Below are 17,500 nucleotides of genomic sequence, written 5' to 3'. Positions count from 1 at the left end.
GCTTTTGTCAGTGAAAACTAGGGCCGATTTGGGAAAAATATTTAATTGCACATTTTTCGGACACAAATTGCGATCAGATTTTTAAATTGTGTTTAAATAATAGGATTCTGTTCACATTTTAAACACGTCCATGAGAATTGAAAAGAAGAATAAACATGTAAGAATGTATTTCATGCAGAAGACATTTTGTTGTTTGTGGTGGAAATGATGGTAGTTCAAAAAAGGTTTGCTCATTGCATCCATTTAAACATATTTCTGTTAGATTGACATAATACGGTCCGATTATCCCGTATTGAAGTGCGGGTCAAATGCAGTACCTGATGTGGTACTTGCGGCCTGCTAAGTGGCTGGCCCAGTAACCAGACTTCCAGAAGCGGTATCCGTCCATCTCCCTCCTGCTCTCACAGAACGGAGTGTACCCATAGGGGGCGCCCTCCAAATCAAAGTCCCGCAGCTCTTTCAAGTCAGTTCTCACAATCTGTCAAGGAAAAGGATTCAGTAGAGCCGTCATATCTGGAGGAGACGGGCTAACGGTGCTAACGGTGCTAACCTGATCGGCGTCCACAAACAGGATCTTGTCCACAGCCAGAGGGAACAGGACGTCCAGGAAGAGGATCTTGTAGCCCCAGATGATCCTCTGCTTCTCGGTCTGTTGGTGCAGCCAGCGGGGCCACTTGTACTGGACCAGCTCGTACTGGAAGCCGTACTCTTCGGCCATGTGCGGGATGAAATCCTGAGAGAACGTTTAGGACATTTTGATTGCCGTTACATTTGTAGTTATTGGAAAGCAGCTCAATAGTGTTTGATGAGGAATAATTAGCATAGAAACAGATGTAGGGCGTCGTCAAAATCGTATACATTTATGTCACATACTTCACACAAAAACACATCTAATATTGGTCTTAACTAGGACTAAACCCATAACTAACCCAGGGCTAGACAGGAGCCAACCATCTTAGCAGTGTTAGTTTGACAAGAAAAATATTTAAAGTTTTAGTCAAGATTTAGTCAAATACATTCTTTTTATCGATAAAAATGTCATTCTATTCAATTTGCGTTTACATTTCAGAATTTAATGTCATAATCTCACAAGGTTTTGAAAGAAACATCCAAAACAGAAATCCTAGAGTTTGGATGTACAAATATTATTATTATTAATCTCATGGTTTGAATCCAATCACCACTTTCTGAAGCCGTTTTGAAAAAGAGCCATTTCACTTTTGTGTATTTGTGAACTTCTAGAGAAGATAGAAAACGGTCCATTAAATAAAGATATGAACCATAAACCAGGTCAACAAATGTGTAATCTGACCTTTAAACAGGATTCGGACCTGTAGTGAATCTAGAATGTTGTGATGTCACTTTAACACGGCCGACAGAAAATATATACATTTATTTGAACTATAATAAACTGTCTTGCACTGGACATTGAGCTGGTTTCTGCTCTAGTTTGAGGCTCTGGAATTCAAAAGGAAAACGTCTTCACTCTTTTCCTTTCTCTTAAGATTAGTTTCTATTATTTAACACAAATATCAGTACTATTAGTCGACAAACATGTCAATTTAGCCCTGGTTTTAGTTTTTATGATTGCTTTTTCTTTAAATTTAGTCAGCAAAAATATGACAGATGTGTCACAGGGAACACGAGGACTTCTTGAAATAAAATTAGATTCTTAATGAACGTTTTTGTGTTAAATATGTAAAGCGCAGAGCAAAAGAAAACACATCTACGTTGAATCGGTGAGGTTATGTCCTCGAGAGTAAAAGAAACCACACCTTAAAAGTTGGCGACAGATAATTCTTGAGGAACCAGAATTTCACAGGAGTTTTGGTGTGTTTCAAAACCGACAGCATCATTATCCTTCAAAACAAGATTCATTTGTATTATTATATCTTTAGTAATAAATGCTATAAGAAGAGTCAGAGCCGTACCTCAGAAACCTCTCGTACAGATGTCCAGATGCCACGGAGAAGATGTTGATCACGTTGTCCTTCTCTGGCTTTGGTTCATCTGCCTTTCCTCCCCCCGTGAAGCCTCTGGAAGAACAACACAGGCTTTAAAATCACTCCCCCTCTGGCTCTCTGCCGCCCCCTGTAGGTCAGCGTCAGTACCTGGTGATGGACTTCCAGAAGCCGGTGTCCGTCTCCTCCGTGCCATCGCTCAGCAGCTCCTCGTTGAACTTGTCAGGTTTCTTTTGGACCTGCACAACAAATTTTACAGGAAGTTATATATATATATATATATATATATATATATATATATATATATATATATATATATATATATATATATATATATATATATATATATATATATATATATATATATATATATATATATATATATATATATATATAAATATATATATATATATATATATATATATATATATATATATATATATATAAATATATATATATATATATATATAAATATATATATAAATATATATATATATATATATATATATATATATATATATATAAATATATATAAAATACATATTCTTTAGGATTTATCTGGGAATACGACAAGGAGAGAAAGATGAAAGTTATTATAATATGGCACACTTCACCGCTGGAAATGACAGCATTTTAGTTTTGTAATCATAGCATCTAAAAACACATTGCACCTTTTTTATGCAACAAGGTAAAAACATAAATAGAAGATCTGAGGCTCAGAGGGAGAGGACTAACCCTACATAAGATCAATCAAATGAGCGTGAATGAAGCTGAATACAACTCCAGGTCTGTTTTTGCATTATATGTGCCCTTTAATCTTTGTTAGGCAGATACTCTTGTGTATGATGTGTCCATAAAAGTCAATATAATGAAAGATAAACTGACCTTGACTTTGATAATCCGGCTCTTGAAGTTGTTGAGGACGACCACGATGTCATCAGAGTCTGCAGGTGAGTCTGTGCCTTCATGGCTGGAACACAAGTACAACAGAAATGAAGCCTTAATGTGTGTTACTGTAATAAGTCAAGTGTAGTTCCTGGTCTCACCTGTAGATCCTGTAAATCTCATCCGAGCGCCCTCTCCTCAGCTTCAGGATGTAGGCACCAGGGTTTGCCTTTAGCTGAAAATAACCCTACAGAGAAGAGCAGACGGCTTAGAACCAGTCAAAGTACTGTACTTTACTGCAGTTTGTAGGCTACGTGACTTTACTAGTGGATACTGTTTACTTTTACTTCACTACATTTGAAAGCAGGTATCTGTACTTTCAAATTACTACATTTGTTAACAAGACTGAAAGGTAAAAAATACTTTCAGGGGTTATTTTAAGCACGGTTATGATGAAAGACACAAATATAGAAATTACTTGAAAAATTAAGCTCTTAATTCAGTGGCTTTTGTTGACATAAACCAGCACCATTTTGTTTTATCAAGATCACTACATTTGACTCTTCTCAAAATCAGGGTCGCATACTTTTACTTTTTACTCCAAAAGCATATTTTTAAATGGGCACTTTATACTTAAGAAAAAAATATTATGTGATACTTTTACTTCTGAGTTGTTGCTTGTTTTTTCTCCTGTATCTGTACTTTTATTTCAGTAAAATGTACTAGTTCATCCACTGCACACGACAATACACATTATTTAGTATCAATACTGCAAGATTAGAGATAGCATGATAAAACATCAAACTGAAATATACCTTAACAGTTCTAAACCAGACTAAACAATACTTTGATGATTTGTTAGAATAACAAATGAGCTCGTCCATATTTTTTTAATATTATTTTGACTTGTGCTGTGATAATAAACACATTTTGAAGTGCGATATATATTGCTACAGAAAATATCATGATAAACGAGAAAATTGAAACTCATTTATTCCACTAACAGCAGGCGAATCCCCCTGTGAAAAATCATTCAAAACATGAGCTGCCAGAGATAATAAACAGCACAATTAAACACTTTTGTAGCTGAGTTCTTGTCAATAATGAGTCATAAAAGTAAAAAATGTCCCTCTCTACTGCTCAAATTCCATTCTATTATTTCCATGAGGGATTTCACAGCATTATTTCCTGTTTTTTGTCATTTTGCTCTTCTCTTTTCTTCACAAACTGCATCTTAACTGACTAAAACTATGACACATATTTACCACAGAGAGTCATATGCGCTGTAGCTCAGTGTTGGCCTCACCAGGTTTGCCATGACGATTGTGTCCACGATGACCGGCTCAGAGGCGGTTCCCAGGGTGAACTGCAGACCTCGGGGCGGCTGTCCGGAGCTCACGTCAAAGCAGTGGCCCTCCAGTAACAGGTGCTCCAGCTCGTACTCCGCCGCGATGATGGTGTCCACCTGCGGGTCAGCAGCTTGTTAGCACCACAGGACAGACACAAGTGTATATTATAAAGAAAACAAAGCATATACTGGACTGCACATCTCTGTTGAGCTTATATTCTACTTTAGTCTTACAATATCCATTTTATTGTGTGGAAATTTGGAGAATTACACACAAAACCACCCTAAAGTCCATTTGTATATCATCAAAAAGAGCCCTAATAGCTGAATATAATGTAATATTTAAAGAACACACTAATCTATTGAGTTGAAAGGCAAAGGTTTTGAAGTTAATAGATTTAGTCAAACAGTTCTGATTATGTATAAAGAAAGGAACAACTCCCAGGAAACAGTCTTGAAATATTCAAAGAGAGAGAAGGGGTTTTTGGTCCGAGGAAGTTTAAATGTAAACAAGTCAAAGTTACAACAACAGTTCAAGAAAATAATGGACACAGCATTTTTTCAATATATGATGATGAAAGCAAATTGTTACTATATTTATATTATAGAGCTAGTATATGTATTTTTAATGAATTGTTTGTTTAATTTAATTTTGATTTGTTTGCAATGTTCAGCTTAGCTGCATCAAGGCCGACATTTGAAGTGCTGACAAAGGTATTATGTGTATATGTGAAGTATAATGATATGTTCAATAGGAGTGAGATTTAATAAAATATATGTCTTCCTAAAGTTACAAAATCATTTTCAGAGGGAGTAGATGTTTTAAATATGTTTTATTAATAATAAAAACTGTATGCTTTTCCCCCTTCCCTTTTAAGATGTTAAGAAGCGGGGGAAGACGTATTCAATTTTGTTACTTAAGTAAAAGTACAGATGAATGAGCAAAATATTTAAATATAAAAAGTATCACATACAAAAATCTACTTGTAAAAGTTTTCTTCTATCAATATACTTATAAGTATTTCACACAGAAGAATTGTGCTTAGCAGCGGATATTTTAGCTCACTCCAAAGCAGGACTTAGTCAGGTACACTACTTTTTTGCACTTCAACCTCTTTGTTAAGGAAGATTTGCAGAGACTGTTCATCTATCAGGGTCAATGCGACAAATATGAAACTAATACTTTATAATAAATCATCAGTTATAACTTGAACATTACTTTTATCGTCCTTATTGTCTATGTAAGAGGCTAATTGTCTGTTGCAGCCGCATGAACCCGTTTCACCTGTAATCCCTGGACATTCTGACATAAATAACACAATCGCCGATCATCTGTAACTTATATAAATGAGCTATTGAATTCATATAGAAAAAGTCACTGTTATGGTTTATATTCATATGCAGTGACAGGTTAAGTACAGGCGTATTGGTGTCCAGTATCCTGAGTACTACGGAGTACTCTGCTGCTGATGCTCTTACCTCCTGCAGGTAGATGTTGTCCAGGTCGTATCTGGTGTTCACGGACTCCACCATCCAGCTGTCCGGGGTGTTAAGGTTCAGGGTGAACAGAGGAGACTGGGGCATGTCCAGGAACTTGGCCATGGGCCCTGGAGAGAAGCTGCCGTCCACCTGGAACACCACCTCAGGCTCCAGCACGAAGCGGTACAAACTGGCAAACGGGCAAAACGGCCACGTCAAGAGACATGCCTCAACAAACAGTTTACTTTACTTTATGCAGAGGGTTATTTTACTGTCCCGCAACTGTAGAGTGAAGAGTACAACGATTAATGTAGTGGTCGACTAGTCAAACGATTATTTCTCTTGTACATTGAGACTTTTTGAACACATTATCAGCCAAATACAAGCTGAAATATGACTACGTTTGACTGGATGCATTATATATTTCATTATAGCTACACGTGTTTTTAGTAGACAAATAAATGCTTTCTATGGATCTTTCTCATGTTGACTACAAAATCTTGAATTTGCTGAATATACAATACTAATATACTCAAAATAGTACCGGTAATTTGCTTAAATTAGATTCGATCCGGGTTTTTCAGAATGATACAAACTTACGACCGTTCCCATGGCGATTTACAATGAAAAATAAAAAGCATATACTAGGTCTCCTGTGGCATATGGACCCGTTCAAATGTACTCAGTAAATTCAACATCTTGGAATGGAGGCAAAAGCAAGTAAAGTATTATACATTTAGAACATTAACTGATGCCAGATTTAGATACTAATGGTTTTAACTCTCTTTAAAGAAAAGTTATGATTGAGTTATGAATATAGCATCAACAAATCATGTAAAATATAATGTTAAATGTGTCAGAGTGGTTTTACTTTGACAAAAAACACTTTTTATATTTAGTGATTTTCTGATGCAAATCCCAGTTCCTTCATTGAACTCTCATTATGTTCCACTTCACGTTTGCCTCCATTCCATAATTTAGACTGTTTTTGTTTACAGCTGCTCGTTCTCTCACCTTTTCAGTGGCATTTCCGACAGTTTGGATTGGCAGTTCATAAAGACTCTCAGGTTGACATTTACCAGCTGCTTCAGTACCTGGGACAGCGAGGCCACAAATGTTATTCAGAGCTGCTCTGAGTCTGTGCTGAAGCTGAACACTAAAACTTCAAATCATGTCTTTTATAGATGACTTGGAACTTACCATGAGGAAAGGAGCCAGTTTCTGTGCGTCTCTTGTTACCGGGTCAACTACAGCCACAACGTCAAAATAAACATCGCCTTCTTTTGGTCGGATCTTTACAGCGCTGGAAGAAAGAAAATGTAAAAACAGTTTACTGACCCCAAACTGATACGGCTGCAAAAACTGAATATCTAAAACTTTCAATGACTTTTGTAGTTGTGTTGGTTTTGATAAATTATAAATAAACTAAATTGTCCATCCATTATGTTTTTTACTTGTTTACTTGATTAATTAAGTGTAATATATATATATATATATATAATATAGTGCGTGTAAAAATCAAGATTTAAGTGTTCTCTCCTCTTTAACTTTAACGTGTATTCCTGTACTTAGCTGCAATTATTTGAGAAATGAAGCGTCTCAGTGACACATGAAGGTTTAAAATGTCACAAACATATAAATGACAATCTGCTGCTTGTTACAGTCAAATGTGACTGAAGAGGCGGAGTTTATCAGTCCTGCAGTTTTGAACAGGAAGTTAAAGATGCTGGAGTGAAGCAGATTTTACTTTATATGAAAAAAAGAAAAATGGGTAAATGACACCTACAGTGGACATAAAAAGTCTTCAGGTTTGTAGCAGAAGCCTGAAGGTTTTGTGCAAACATTGACAGGTCTTTGGAACAGTTCATAATAGGGCTGGGTATTGCCAAGACCCTCGCGATATGATACGTTTCCAGATGCTTGTAGATTCCGATACATTTCCCTCATTACGATACGTATCCTGATATATTTTTGAAAAAAGGGTCTTAAAAATATACCAAATGGGTAATTTTTACTCTGGATAAGAAAATGTATGAAATGTCATGTTTATCCACAAAGCACTTATTTATGAATCCTTTCTGCTCTAATAACTTCATACATCCAACCAACTGATCCAAATAGAATTAAAGCCGCAAGCGGCATCCAACGGCCCTCGCGGGCCGCCGGCCTTCCGACTCTGCGCTTTCGACTTGATAAAGATGGCGCCCTTATTGTGTGTTGAATTAAAAAAGAACTTGACAGACGGCGACACATTGGACATGGCCAATCCAGTGCAAATGAACACAAGTGTCAGTCAAATTTGCTGCTCCGCCGCACAGAGACCGTAGCACTTGGAATAAAAATATGGATAACTTTTGATGCCCCGCTTGTGTAGATGATATTCCCAAAAGTTAAGCTTGATCGAGCTATTGCCCACGGAGGAGTTTGTTAAAGTGTGAAGCATAAATGTGAACATTTTAGAGATTTCGCTGTTTTCCCATTTGTGACATCTATTTGCGGGTCCGCCACACAAAGACTGTACCACTTAGAATATAAATATGAATAACTTTTGATGCCCCGCTTGTGGAGATGATTTTCCCCAAATATGAGTTTGATCGGACAATCGCCCTAGGAGGAGTTTGTTAAAGTGTGAAGCGTAAAAATGTGGTCATTTTAGAGATTTCGCTGTTTCCCATTTCTGACATATATTTGCGGGTCCGCCACACAGAGACTGTAGCACTTAGAATCAAAATATGGATAGGTTTTGATGCCCCGCTTGTGTAGATGATATTCCCCAAATATAAACTTGATCGGGCTTTTGCCCTAGGAGGAGTTCGTTAAAGTGTGAAGCGTAAAAATGTGGTCATTTTAGAGATTTTGCGGTTTCCCCATAGGGATAACATGGGATGTTTCTGTCATCGCTACGGCTACGCTTTACCAAATATTACTTTGGCTCCCATACTTTTAATTTGGGGATGGCAAATGAGAATTGTGTGCAAAATGTCATGTCATTTGGAAAAACTCTTGTTTATAGGCCACTCTGAAGGCCAAATAGTCCAAATTCTGCCAAAAGTTTGCGGCTCAGCTGCACAGAGACCGTAAATGTTATCCATAAAATTTGAATAACTTTAGATGCCCCACTTGTCTAGAGGAGGTACACCGATTTTGAGGTCGGTGGGCCAAACGCACTAGGAGGAGTTTGTTAAAGTGTGAAGCGTAAATGTGAACATTTCAAGGATTTGGCGTTTTTCCCATTTGTGACAGTATATTTGCAGCTCCACGGCACAGAGACCGTACCACTTAAAATCAAAATATGGATAACTTTTGATGCCCCGTTTGTGTAGATGATTTTCCCCAAATATGAGCTTGATCGGCCAATCGCCCTAGGAGGAGTTTGTTAAAGTGTGAAGCGTAAAAATGTGGTGATTTGAGCGATTCTGCGATTTTCTGTTTTATGTTTCTGTCAATGCTACGGTTACGCCGTACAAAATATGACTTTGGCTCTCATACTTTTATGATCAGGATGGCAAATTAGAATTTTGTTCAAAATATCATGTCATTTGGAAAAACTCTATTGTTTATAGGCCACTCTGAAGGCCAAATAGTCAGAATTCTGGGAAACGTTTGCGGCTCCGTCGCACAGAGACCGTAAAAGTTATCCTTAAAATTTGGATAACTTTAGATGCCCCACTTGTCTAGAGGACGTACACCGATTTTGAGGTTGGTGGGCAAAACGCACTAGGAGGAGTTCGTTAAAGTGTGAAACATAAAAATGTGAATATTTGAGAGATTTTGCGGTTTTCCCATGGGAGGTTTCTGTCATCGCTACGACTACGCCGTAAAAAATAAGTTATTTGTCTGATTGGCTTTTTTGATCGGGACGCCAAAATAGAATTTTGGGTAAAGTTTAGAACATTTTGGTAAAACTAATTTTTGACCTTCAATGTTAATTTAAAGTTCACTCTGTAGGGGGCGCTATCGCGCCCATTTCGATTTTATCATCATAAACTGGTCCAAACTAGAAAGTTGAACAACTGATTCAAATTTGGTCCTAATCGGACTCGTTTTGATCAAATGGGAGCAATTTTTAGATCTGCAATATTCCAAAATAAGTTGTCCAACTTTGCGGCTGCGCCGCACACAGACCGTAAAAGGTATCTCAAAAAATTGGATAACTTTAGATGCCCCACTTGTCCAGAGGACGTACGCCGATTTTGAAGTCGGTGGGCAAAACGCCCTAGGAGGAGTTCGTCAAAGTTTGACGTGAACAAAATGGCTAACACAGCGTGTTTTCATTTTCAAAGGAAGATGGCGGCCATAGGGTAAGTCTGGGGGCGTGGCCACAATGATTTTTTTTTTTTGTCCTCACGAGAGGAATGCGTGTCCCGAATTTCGTAGCTTTACGCCAAAGTTGACCTCGGGGCGTCTCCCATAGGCGCAATGTATTTTGACTTTTGTCGGTGGCGCTGTCGCGCCATTTTTTAACGGAAAAAAAATGGCCCAGAAAAAACAACATTTTTCGTCGATTCTGAATTTTGGGCAAAGTTTGGTGAGTTTTTGAGCATGTTCAGGGGGTCAAATTAGAGATCAAAAAGCAGAAGAACAAGAAAAATAATAATAAATATAGCCGCAAGCGGCAATGATCGGCCCTCGCCACGCCGCCGCCACGCCGCAAGAGGAGGGGGCGCTAACGCGCCCCAATTGTCCTTTTATTACGCCTACTGCTGAATCTGTGAAGCTGTCACATCTTCTCACTTTGTTTTACCATCAAAAAGCAATTTTATTTTGAATTCTTGGCAAAATGTGCGGCTTTGCCGCACAGACACCGTGACTCTTTGAATAAAAATGTGGATAACTTTTGATGGTCCACCCCTGAAGATGAGCCTCACCAAATTTCAGGTTAATAGGGCTAATGCCCTGGGAGGAGTTTGTGAAAGTCTAAAGTGTAAACATGTTCTGGCGATTTCCCCATTGGAATAACAAGGGAGGTTTTGGTCATTGCTACGGCAACGCCATAACAATTATGACATGGGTCTCATTGACTTTTTTGATGGGGAGGCCAAAATTGAGTTGTGTGTCAAATTTCATAAAATTTCGCAAAACTAAACATTTAACCTCCATATAAAATCTGTAGGGGGCGCTGTGGCTCCAAATTAATTTATTTCACTTCAAGTAGGTTTAGGGCAAAGAGTTTAACAACTGATTCTAATTTGACGCAATTCGGACTTTATCTGCGCAAACGGCAGAAATTTTAAATATGGGAGATTTCTGAAATTCTAGCTACAGTTTGCGGCTTCGCCGCACAGAGACCGTGAGAGGTATCAATGTAATTTGGATAACTTTTGATGTCCCACTCCTCAGTAGCATTTTCACCAAATTTCAGCTTTTTAGGGCCAACGCCCTGGGAGGAGTTCGTAAAAGTACGACGTTTGGAAAAACTCCGAAGTCATGTTTAGCCATTTTTGAAGCAATATGGCCGACATTTGGTTGGGCGGACGGCGTTGCCGTAATAATATTTTTTACTTCTCTTGTCACCATCTACCTCTGCGCCAAATTTCATGATTCTACGATCAGATTTTTTTTGGGTCATTTCCCATCTCTCAATGCATTTTTGGTACATTTGGGGGCGCTGACGCGCCAATTTTTTTTATTTTAGAAAAGGGAAATAGCCAGAATGTAGAGAGGCACGATTTTTAGAGGTGTGCAAATTTTTGTGACTTTTCGTCAATGTTCACTGGGTGAAAAATAGGGGGGTTGGTCCCGAGAAGAAGAAAGAAAGAATAATATTCCGATGCGAAAACAATGTTTCCCATTTTTCAAATATCATAAACTATACATTTTCGGAAAACGCTCGCGCTTTCCTACCTCATGGTGTGGGTCCCTGGTCACTGACGGGTACTTTCGTTAATTTTGAGTGGGCTCCGCCCACTTTGTGTTTTTGGCCCTCTATACAGTAATAATGTTCAATTTTTGCATTACATGCTTATATGCACGGAACATGCAAGAGATGGGGAACGTATTCGTGAGGTACTTAGCGCAAATGAGTGCTTTATATGGGGATGACGACCGCTTCGCGGTCGTCATCCCAATGTAAGGTGCTCGTTTAGTGCGCACTTTTGCACGGGCTTCGCCCGTTTACAACGGTAATGTTCCATTTTCCTACTACTAATTAGTATGCACGGGGCGTGCATGAGTGAAGGAGTGCGTTAGTGAGTGTTTGGAAGTGGGCGAGCGCTTCGCGCTCGATTTCGTGCGCACTACGTGCGCACTTTCGCAGCCGTGCTTCGCACGGCCTTACGAGATTAATAGGCCTCTCGCCAGCTTGTGGCGCTCGGGCCTAATTAAAGCCGCAAGCGGCATCCAACGGCCCTCGCGGGCCGCCGGCCTTCCGACTCTGCGCTTTTGACTTGATAAAGATGGCGCCCTTATTGTGTGTTGAATAAAAAAAGAACTTGACAGACGGCGACACATTGGACATGGCCAATCCAGTGCAAATGAACACAAGTGTCAGTCAAATTTGCTGCGCCGCCGCACAGAGACCGTAGCACTTGGAATAAAAATATGGATAACTTTTGATGCCCCGCTTGTGTAGATGATTTTTCCCAAAGTAAAGCTTGATCGAGCTATTGCCCACGGAGGAGTTTGTTAAAGTGTGAAGCATAAATGTGAACATTTCAAGGATTTGGCGTTTTTCCCATTTGTGACAGTATATTTGCAGCTCCACGGCACAGAGACCGTACCACTTAAAATCAAAATATGGATAACTTTTGATGCCCCGTTTGTGTAGATGATTTTCCCCAAATATGAGCTTGATCGGGCAATCGGCCTAGGAGGAGTTCGTTAAAGTGTGAAGCGTAAAAATGTGGTGATTTTAGAGATTTCGCTGTTTTCCCATTTCTGACATATATTTGCGGGCCCGCCACACAGAGACCGTAGCACTTAGAATCAAAATATGGGTAAGTTTTGATGCCCCGCTTGTGTAGATGATATTCTCCAAATATGAACTTGATCGGACAATCGCCCTAGGAGGAGTTTGTTAAAGTGTGAAGCGTAAAAATGTGGTGATTTGAGCGATTCTACGATTTTCCCATAAGGATAACATGGGATGTTTCTGTCAACGCTACGGTTACGCCGTACAAAATATGACTTTGGCTCTCATACTTTTATGATCAGGATGGCAAATTAGAATTTTGTTCAAAATATCATGTCATTTGGAAAAACTCTATTGTTTATAGGCCACTCTGAAGGCCAAATAGTCAGAATTCTGGGAAACGTTTGCGGCTCCGTCGCACAAAGACCGTAAAAGTTATCCTTAAAATTTGGATAACTTTAGATACACCACTTGTCTAGAGGACGTACACCGATTTTGAGGTTGGTGGGCAAAACGCACTAGGAGGACTTCGTTAAAGTGTAAAACATAAAAATGTGGTAATTTGAGAGATTTTGTGGTTTTCCCATAGGGATAACATGGGAGGTTTCTGTCATCGCTACGACTACGGCGTAAAAATTTAGGCATTTTTGTGATTGGCTTTTGTGATCGGGACGGCAAAATAGAATTTTGGGTAAAGTTTAGACAATTTTGGTAAAACTAATTTTTGACCTTCAATGTTAATTTAAAGGTCACTCTGTAGGGGGCGCTATCACTGCCATTTCAATTTTGTCAGCCTAAACTGGTCCAAACTAGAAAGTTTAACAAATGATTCAAATTTGGTCCTAATCGGACTGGTTTTGATCAAATGGGAGCAATTTTTAGACCTGCAATATTCCAAAATAAGTTGTCCAACTTTGCGGCTGCGCCGCACACAGACCGTAAAAGGTATCTCAAAAAATTGAATAACTTTAGATGCCCCACTTGTCCAGAGGACGTACGCCGATTTTGAAGTCGGTGGGCAAAACGCCCTAGGAGGAGTTCGTCAAAGTTTGACGTGAACAAAATGGCTAACACAGCGTGTTTTCATTTTCAAAGGAAGATGGCGGCCATAGGGTAAGTCTGGGGGCGTGGCCACAATGATTTTTTTTGTTTGTCCTCACGAGAGGAATGCGTGTCCCGAATTTCGTAGCTTTACGCCAAAGTTGACCTCGGGGCGTCTCCCATAGGCGCAATGTATTTTGACTTTTGTCGGTGGCGCTGTCGCGCCATTTTTTAACGAAAAAAAAAATGGCCCAGAAAAAATAAAATTTTTCGCCGATTCTGAATTTTGGGCAAAGTTTGGTGAGTTTTTGAGCATGTTCAGGGGGTCAAATTAGATCTCAAAGCGCTGAAGAAGAACAAGAAAAATAATAATTAAAGCCGCAAGCGGCATCCAACGGCCCTCGCGGGCCGCCGGCCTTCCGACTCTGCGCTTTTGACTTGATAAAGATGGCGCCCTTATTGTGTCTTGAATAAAAAAAGAACTTGACAGACGGCGACACATTGGACATGGCCAATCCAGTGCAAATGAACACAAGTGTCAGTCAAATTTGCTGCGCCGCCGCACAGAGACCGTAGCACTTGGAATAAAAATATGGATACCTTTTGATGCCCCGCTTGTGTAGATGATTTTTCCCAAAGTAAAGCTTGATCGAGCTATTGCCCACGGAGGAGTTTGTTAAAGTGTGAAGCGTAAATGTGAACATTTCAAGGATTTGGCGTTTTTCCCATTTGTGACAGTATATTTGCAGCTCCACGGCACAGAGACCGTACCACTTAAAATCAAAATATGGATAACTTTTGATGCCCCGTTTGTGTAGATGATTTTCCCCAAATATGAGCTTGATCGGGCAATCGCCCTAGGAGGAGTTCGTTAAAGTGTGAAGCGTAAAAATGTGGTGATTTTAGAGATTTCGCTGTTTTCCCATTTCTGACATATATTTGCGGGTCCGCCACACAGAGACCGTAGCACTTAGAATCAAAATATGGGTAAGTTTTGATGCCCCGCTTGTGTAGATGATATTCTCCAAATATGAACTTGATCGGACAATCGCCCTAGGAGGAGTTCATTAAAGTGTGAAGCGTAAAAATGTGGTGATTTGAGCGATTCTACGATTTTCCCATAAGGATAACATGGGATGTTTCTGTCAACGCTACGGTTACGCCGTACAAAATATGACTTTGGCTCTCATACTTTTATGATCAGGATGGCAAATTAGAATTTTGTTCAAAATATCATGTCATTTGGAAAAACTCTATTGTTTATAGGCCACTCTGAAGGCCAAATAGTCAGAATTCTGGGAAATGTTTGCGGCTCCGTCGCACAAAGACCGTAAAAGTTATCCTTAAAATTTGGATAACTTTAGATACACCACTTGTCTAGAGGACGTACACCGATTTTGAGGTTGGTGGGCAAAACGCACTAGGAGGACTTCGTTAAAGTGTAAAACATAAAAATGTGGTAATTTGAGAGATTTTGTGGTTTTCCCATAGGGATAACATGGGAGGTTTCTGTCATCGCTACGACTACGGCGTAAAAATTTAGGCATTTTTGTGATTGGCTTTTGTGATCGGGACGGCAAAATAGAATTTTGGGTAAAGTTTAGACAATTTTGGTAAAACTAATTTTTGACCTTCAATGTTAATTTAAAGGTCACTCTGTAGGGGGCGCTATCACTGCCATTTCAATTTTGTCAGCCTAAACTGGTCCAAACTAGAAAGTTTAACAACTGATTCAAATTTGGTCCTAATCGGACTGGTTTTGATCAAATGGGAGCAATTTTTAGACCTGCAATATTCCAAAATAAGTTGTCCAACTTTGCGGCTGCGCCGCACACAGACCGTAAAAGGTATCTCAAAAAATTGAATAACTTTAGATGCCCCACTTGTCCAGAGGACGTACGCCGATTTTGAAGTCGGTGGGCAAAACGCCCTAGGAGGAGTTCGTCAAAGTTTGACGTAAACAAAATGGCTAACTCAGCTTGTTTTCATTTTCAAAGGAAGATGGCGGCCATAGGGTAAGTTTGGGGGCGTGGCCACAATGTTTTTTTTTGTTTGTCCTCACGAGAGGAATGCGTGTCCCGAATTTCGTAGCTTTACGCCAAAGTTAACCTCGGGGCGTCTCCCATAGGCGCAATGTATTTTGACTTTTGTCGGTGGCGCTGTCGCGCCATTTTTTAACGAAAAAAAAAATGGCCCAGAAAAAATAAAATTTTTCACCGATTCTGAATTTTGGGCAAAGTTTGGTGAGTTTTTGAGCATGTTCAGGGGGTCAAATTAGAGATCAAAGCGCTGAAGAAGAACAAGAAAAATAATAATAATATTTTTAGCAAAAACAATATAGCCGTTTTTACTATAACAACAAATGATACATCGTTTGAAAGCTCTAAGCCTTCCCGATGCCGCCATGGGGTGGAATTATCATTACGAGCGCTTACGCGCTCGTCACTCCCTATTCCGTCGGGATGCCCCGCCCACTCCCCATAGACTTCCATTGATTTGAGCAGATACAAGCATGGCCCATGCCTGCGGCATGGATTCTCGCATACGGGACGATGCCAGGAGGGTTTTTGGAGGAATGCAGCGCTTCGCGCTGCTGTTGTCAACAATTAGTGAATGGGCTACGCCCATTCACTAATTGTTGACTATTTCTGTCATAGCAGGAGTAAGTATGCATGATCCATGCCTTCGGCATTGGCTAGTTCACTGTACTTGCCAGGGGCGACGGGGTACCAGACAGTACCCCGTACCAGACAGTACCCAGACAGTTGCAACGCTGCCTTCGGCAGCGTTGCGGGAGCAATAGGCCCTCCCCCTGCTGGGGCTCGGGCCTAAATATTCCGATGCGAAAACAATGTTTCCCATTTTTCAAATATCATAAACTATACATTTTCGGAAAGCGCTCGCGCTTTCCTACCTCATGGTGTGGGTCCCTGGTCACTGACGGGTACTTTCGATAATTTTGAGTGGGCTCCGCCCACTTTGTGTTTTTGGCCCTCTATACAGTAATAATGTTCAATTTTTGCATTACATGCTTATATGCACGGAACATGCAAGAGATGGGGAACGTATTCGTGAGCTACTTAGCGCAAATGAGTGCTTTATATGGGGATGACGACCGCTTCGCGGTCGTCATCCCAATGTAAAGTGCTCGTTTAGTGCGAACTTTTGCACGGGCTTCGCCCGTTTACAACGGTAATGTTCCATTTTCCTACAACTAATTAGTATGCACGGGGCGTGCATGAGTGGAGGAGTGCGTTAGTGAGTGTTTGGAAGTGGGCGAGCGCTTCGCGCTCGATTTCGTGCGCACTACGTGCGCACTTTCGCAGCCGTGCTTCGCACGGCCTTACGAGATTAATAGGCCTCTCGCCAGCTTGTGGCGCTCGGGCCTAATAATAATAATATTTTTAGCAAAAACAATATAGCCGTTTCCCCTATAACAACAAATTATACATCGTTTGACAGCTCTAAGCCTTCCCGATGCCGCCATGGGGTGGAATCATCATTACGAGCGCTTACGCGCTCGTCACTCCCTATTCCATCGGGATGCCCCGCCCACTCCCCATAGACTTCCATTGATTTGAGCAGATACAAGCATGGCCCATGCCTGCGGCATGGATTCTCGCATACGGGACGATGCCAGGAGGGTTTTTGGAGGAATGCAGCGCTTCGCGCTGCTGTTGTCAACAATTAGTGAATGGGCTACGCCCATTCACTAATTGTTGACTATTTCTGTCATAGCAGGAGTAAGTATGCATGATCCATGCCTTCGGCATGGGCTAGTTCACTGTACTTGCCAGGGGCGACGGGGTACCAAACATGCGGGCTGCGCCCGCATGTTTGGTCAGACAGTTGCAACGCTGCCGAAGGCAGCGTTGCGGGAGCAATAGGCCCTCCGCCCTGCTGGGGCTCGAGCCTAAATATAGCCGCAAGCGGCAA

General features: G+C 40.4%; 1 protein-coding gene across 2 annotated transcripts in view; it reads right to left on the bottom strand.

Annotated features, from left to right (window-relative positions):
• Positions 1–17,500, bottom strand: part of uggt1 (UDP-glucose glycoprotein glucosyltransferase 1) — a 53,666-nt gene that overhangs the window by 8,472 nt on the left and 27,694 nt on the right. For both annotated transcript variants that reach the window (XM_072457237.1, XM_072457239.1), the window contains 11 exons: positions 6,874–6,976; positions 6,688–6,767; positions 5,674–5,863; positions 4,153–4,311; positions 3,008–3,093; positions 2,847–2,931; positions 2,112–2,200; positions 1,932–2,036; positions 1,776–1,860; positions 551–733; positions 318–478 (listed from right to left, as the gene is read on the bottom strand). In XM_072457237.1, coding sequence (XP_072313338.1) covers positions 318–478; positions 551–733; positions 1,776–1,860; positions 1,932–2,036; positions 2,112–2,200; positions 2,847–2,931; positions 3,008–3,093; positions 4,153–4,311; positions 5,674–5,863; positions 6,688–6,767; positions 6,874–6,976 — 1,326 coding nt within the window. The remainder of the gene's footprint in view (positions 1–317; positions 479–550; positions 734–1,775; positions 1,861–1,931; positions 2,037–2,111; positions 2,201–2,846; positions 2,932–3,007; positions 3,094–4,152; positions 4,312–5,673; positions 5,864–6,687; positions 6,768–6,873; positions 6,977–17,500) is intronic.

Source organism: Eucyclogobius newberryi, unplaced genomic scaffold (assembly GCF_026437365.1).
Source record: "Eucyclogobius newberryi isolate DKJ021-1_F unplaced genomic scaffold, fEucNew1.0.hap1 SCAF_21, whole genome shotgun sequence".
NCBI lineage: Eukaryota > Metazoa > Chordata > Actinopteri > Gobiiformes > Gobiidae > Eucyclogobius > Eucyclogobius newberryi.
The sequence above is the reverse complement of the archived record's forward strand: the minus strand, read 5'-3'. Positions and strand labels throughout refer to the sequence as shown.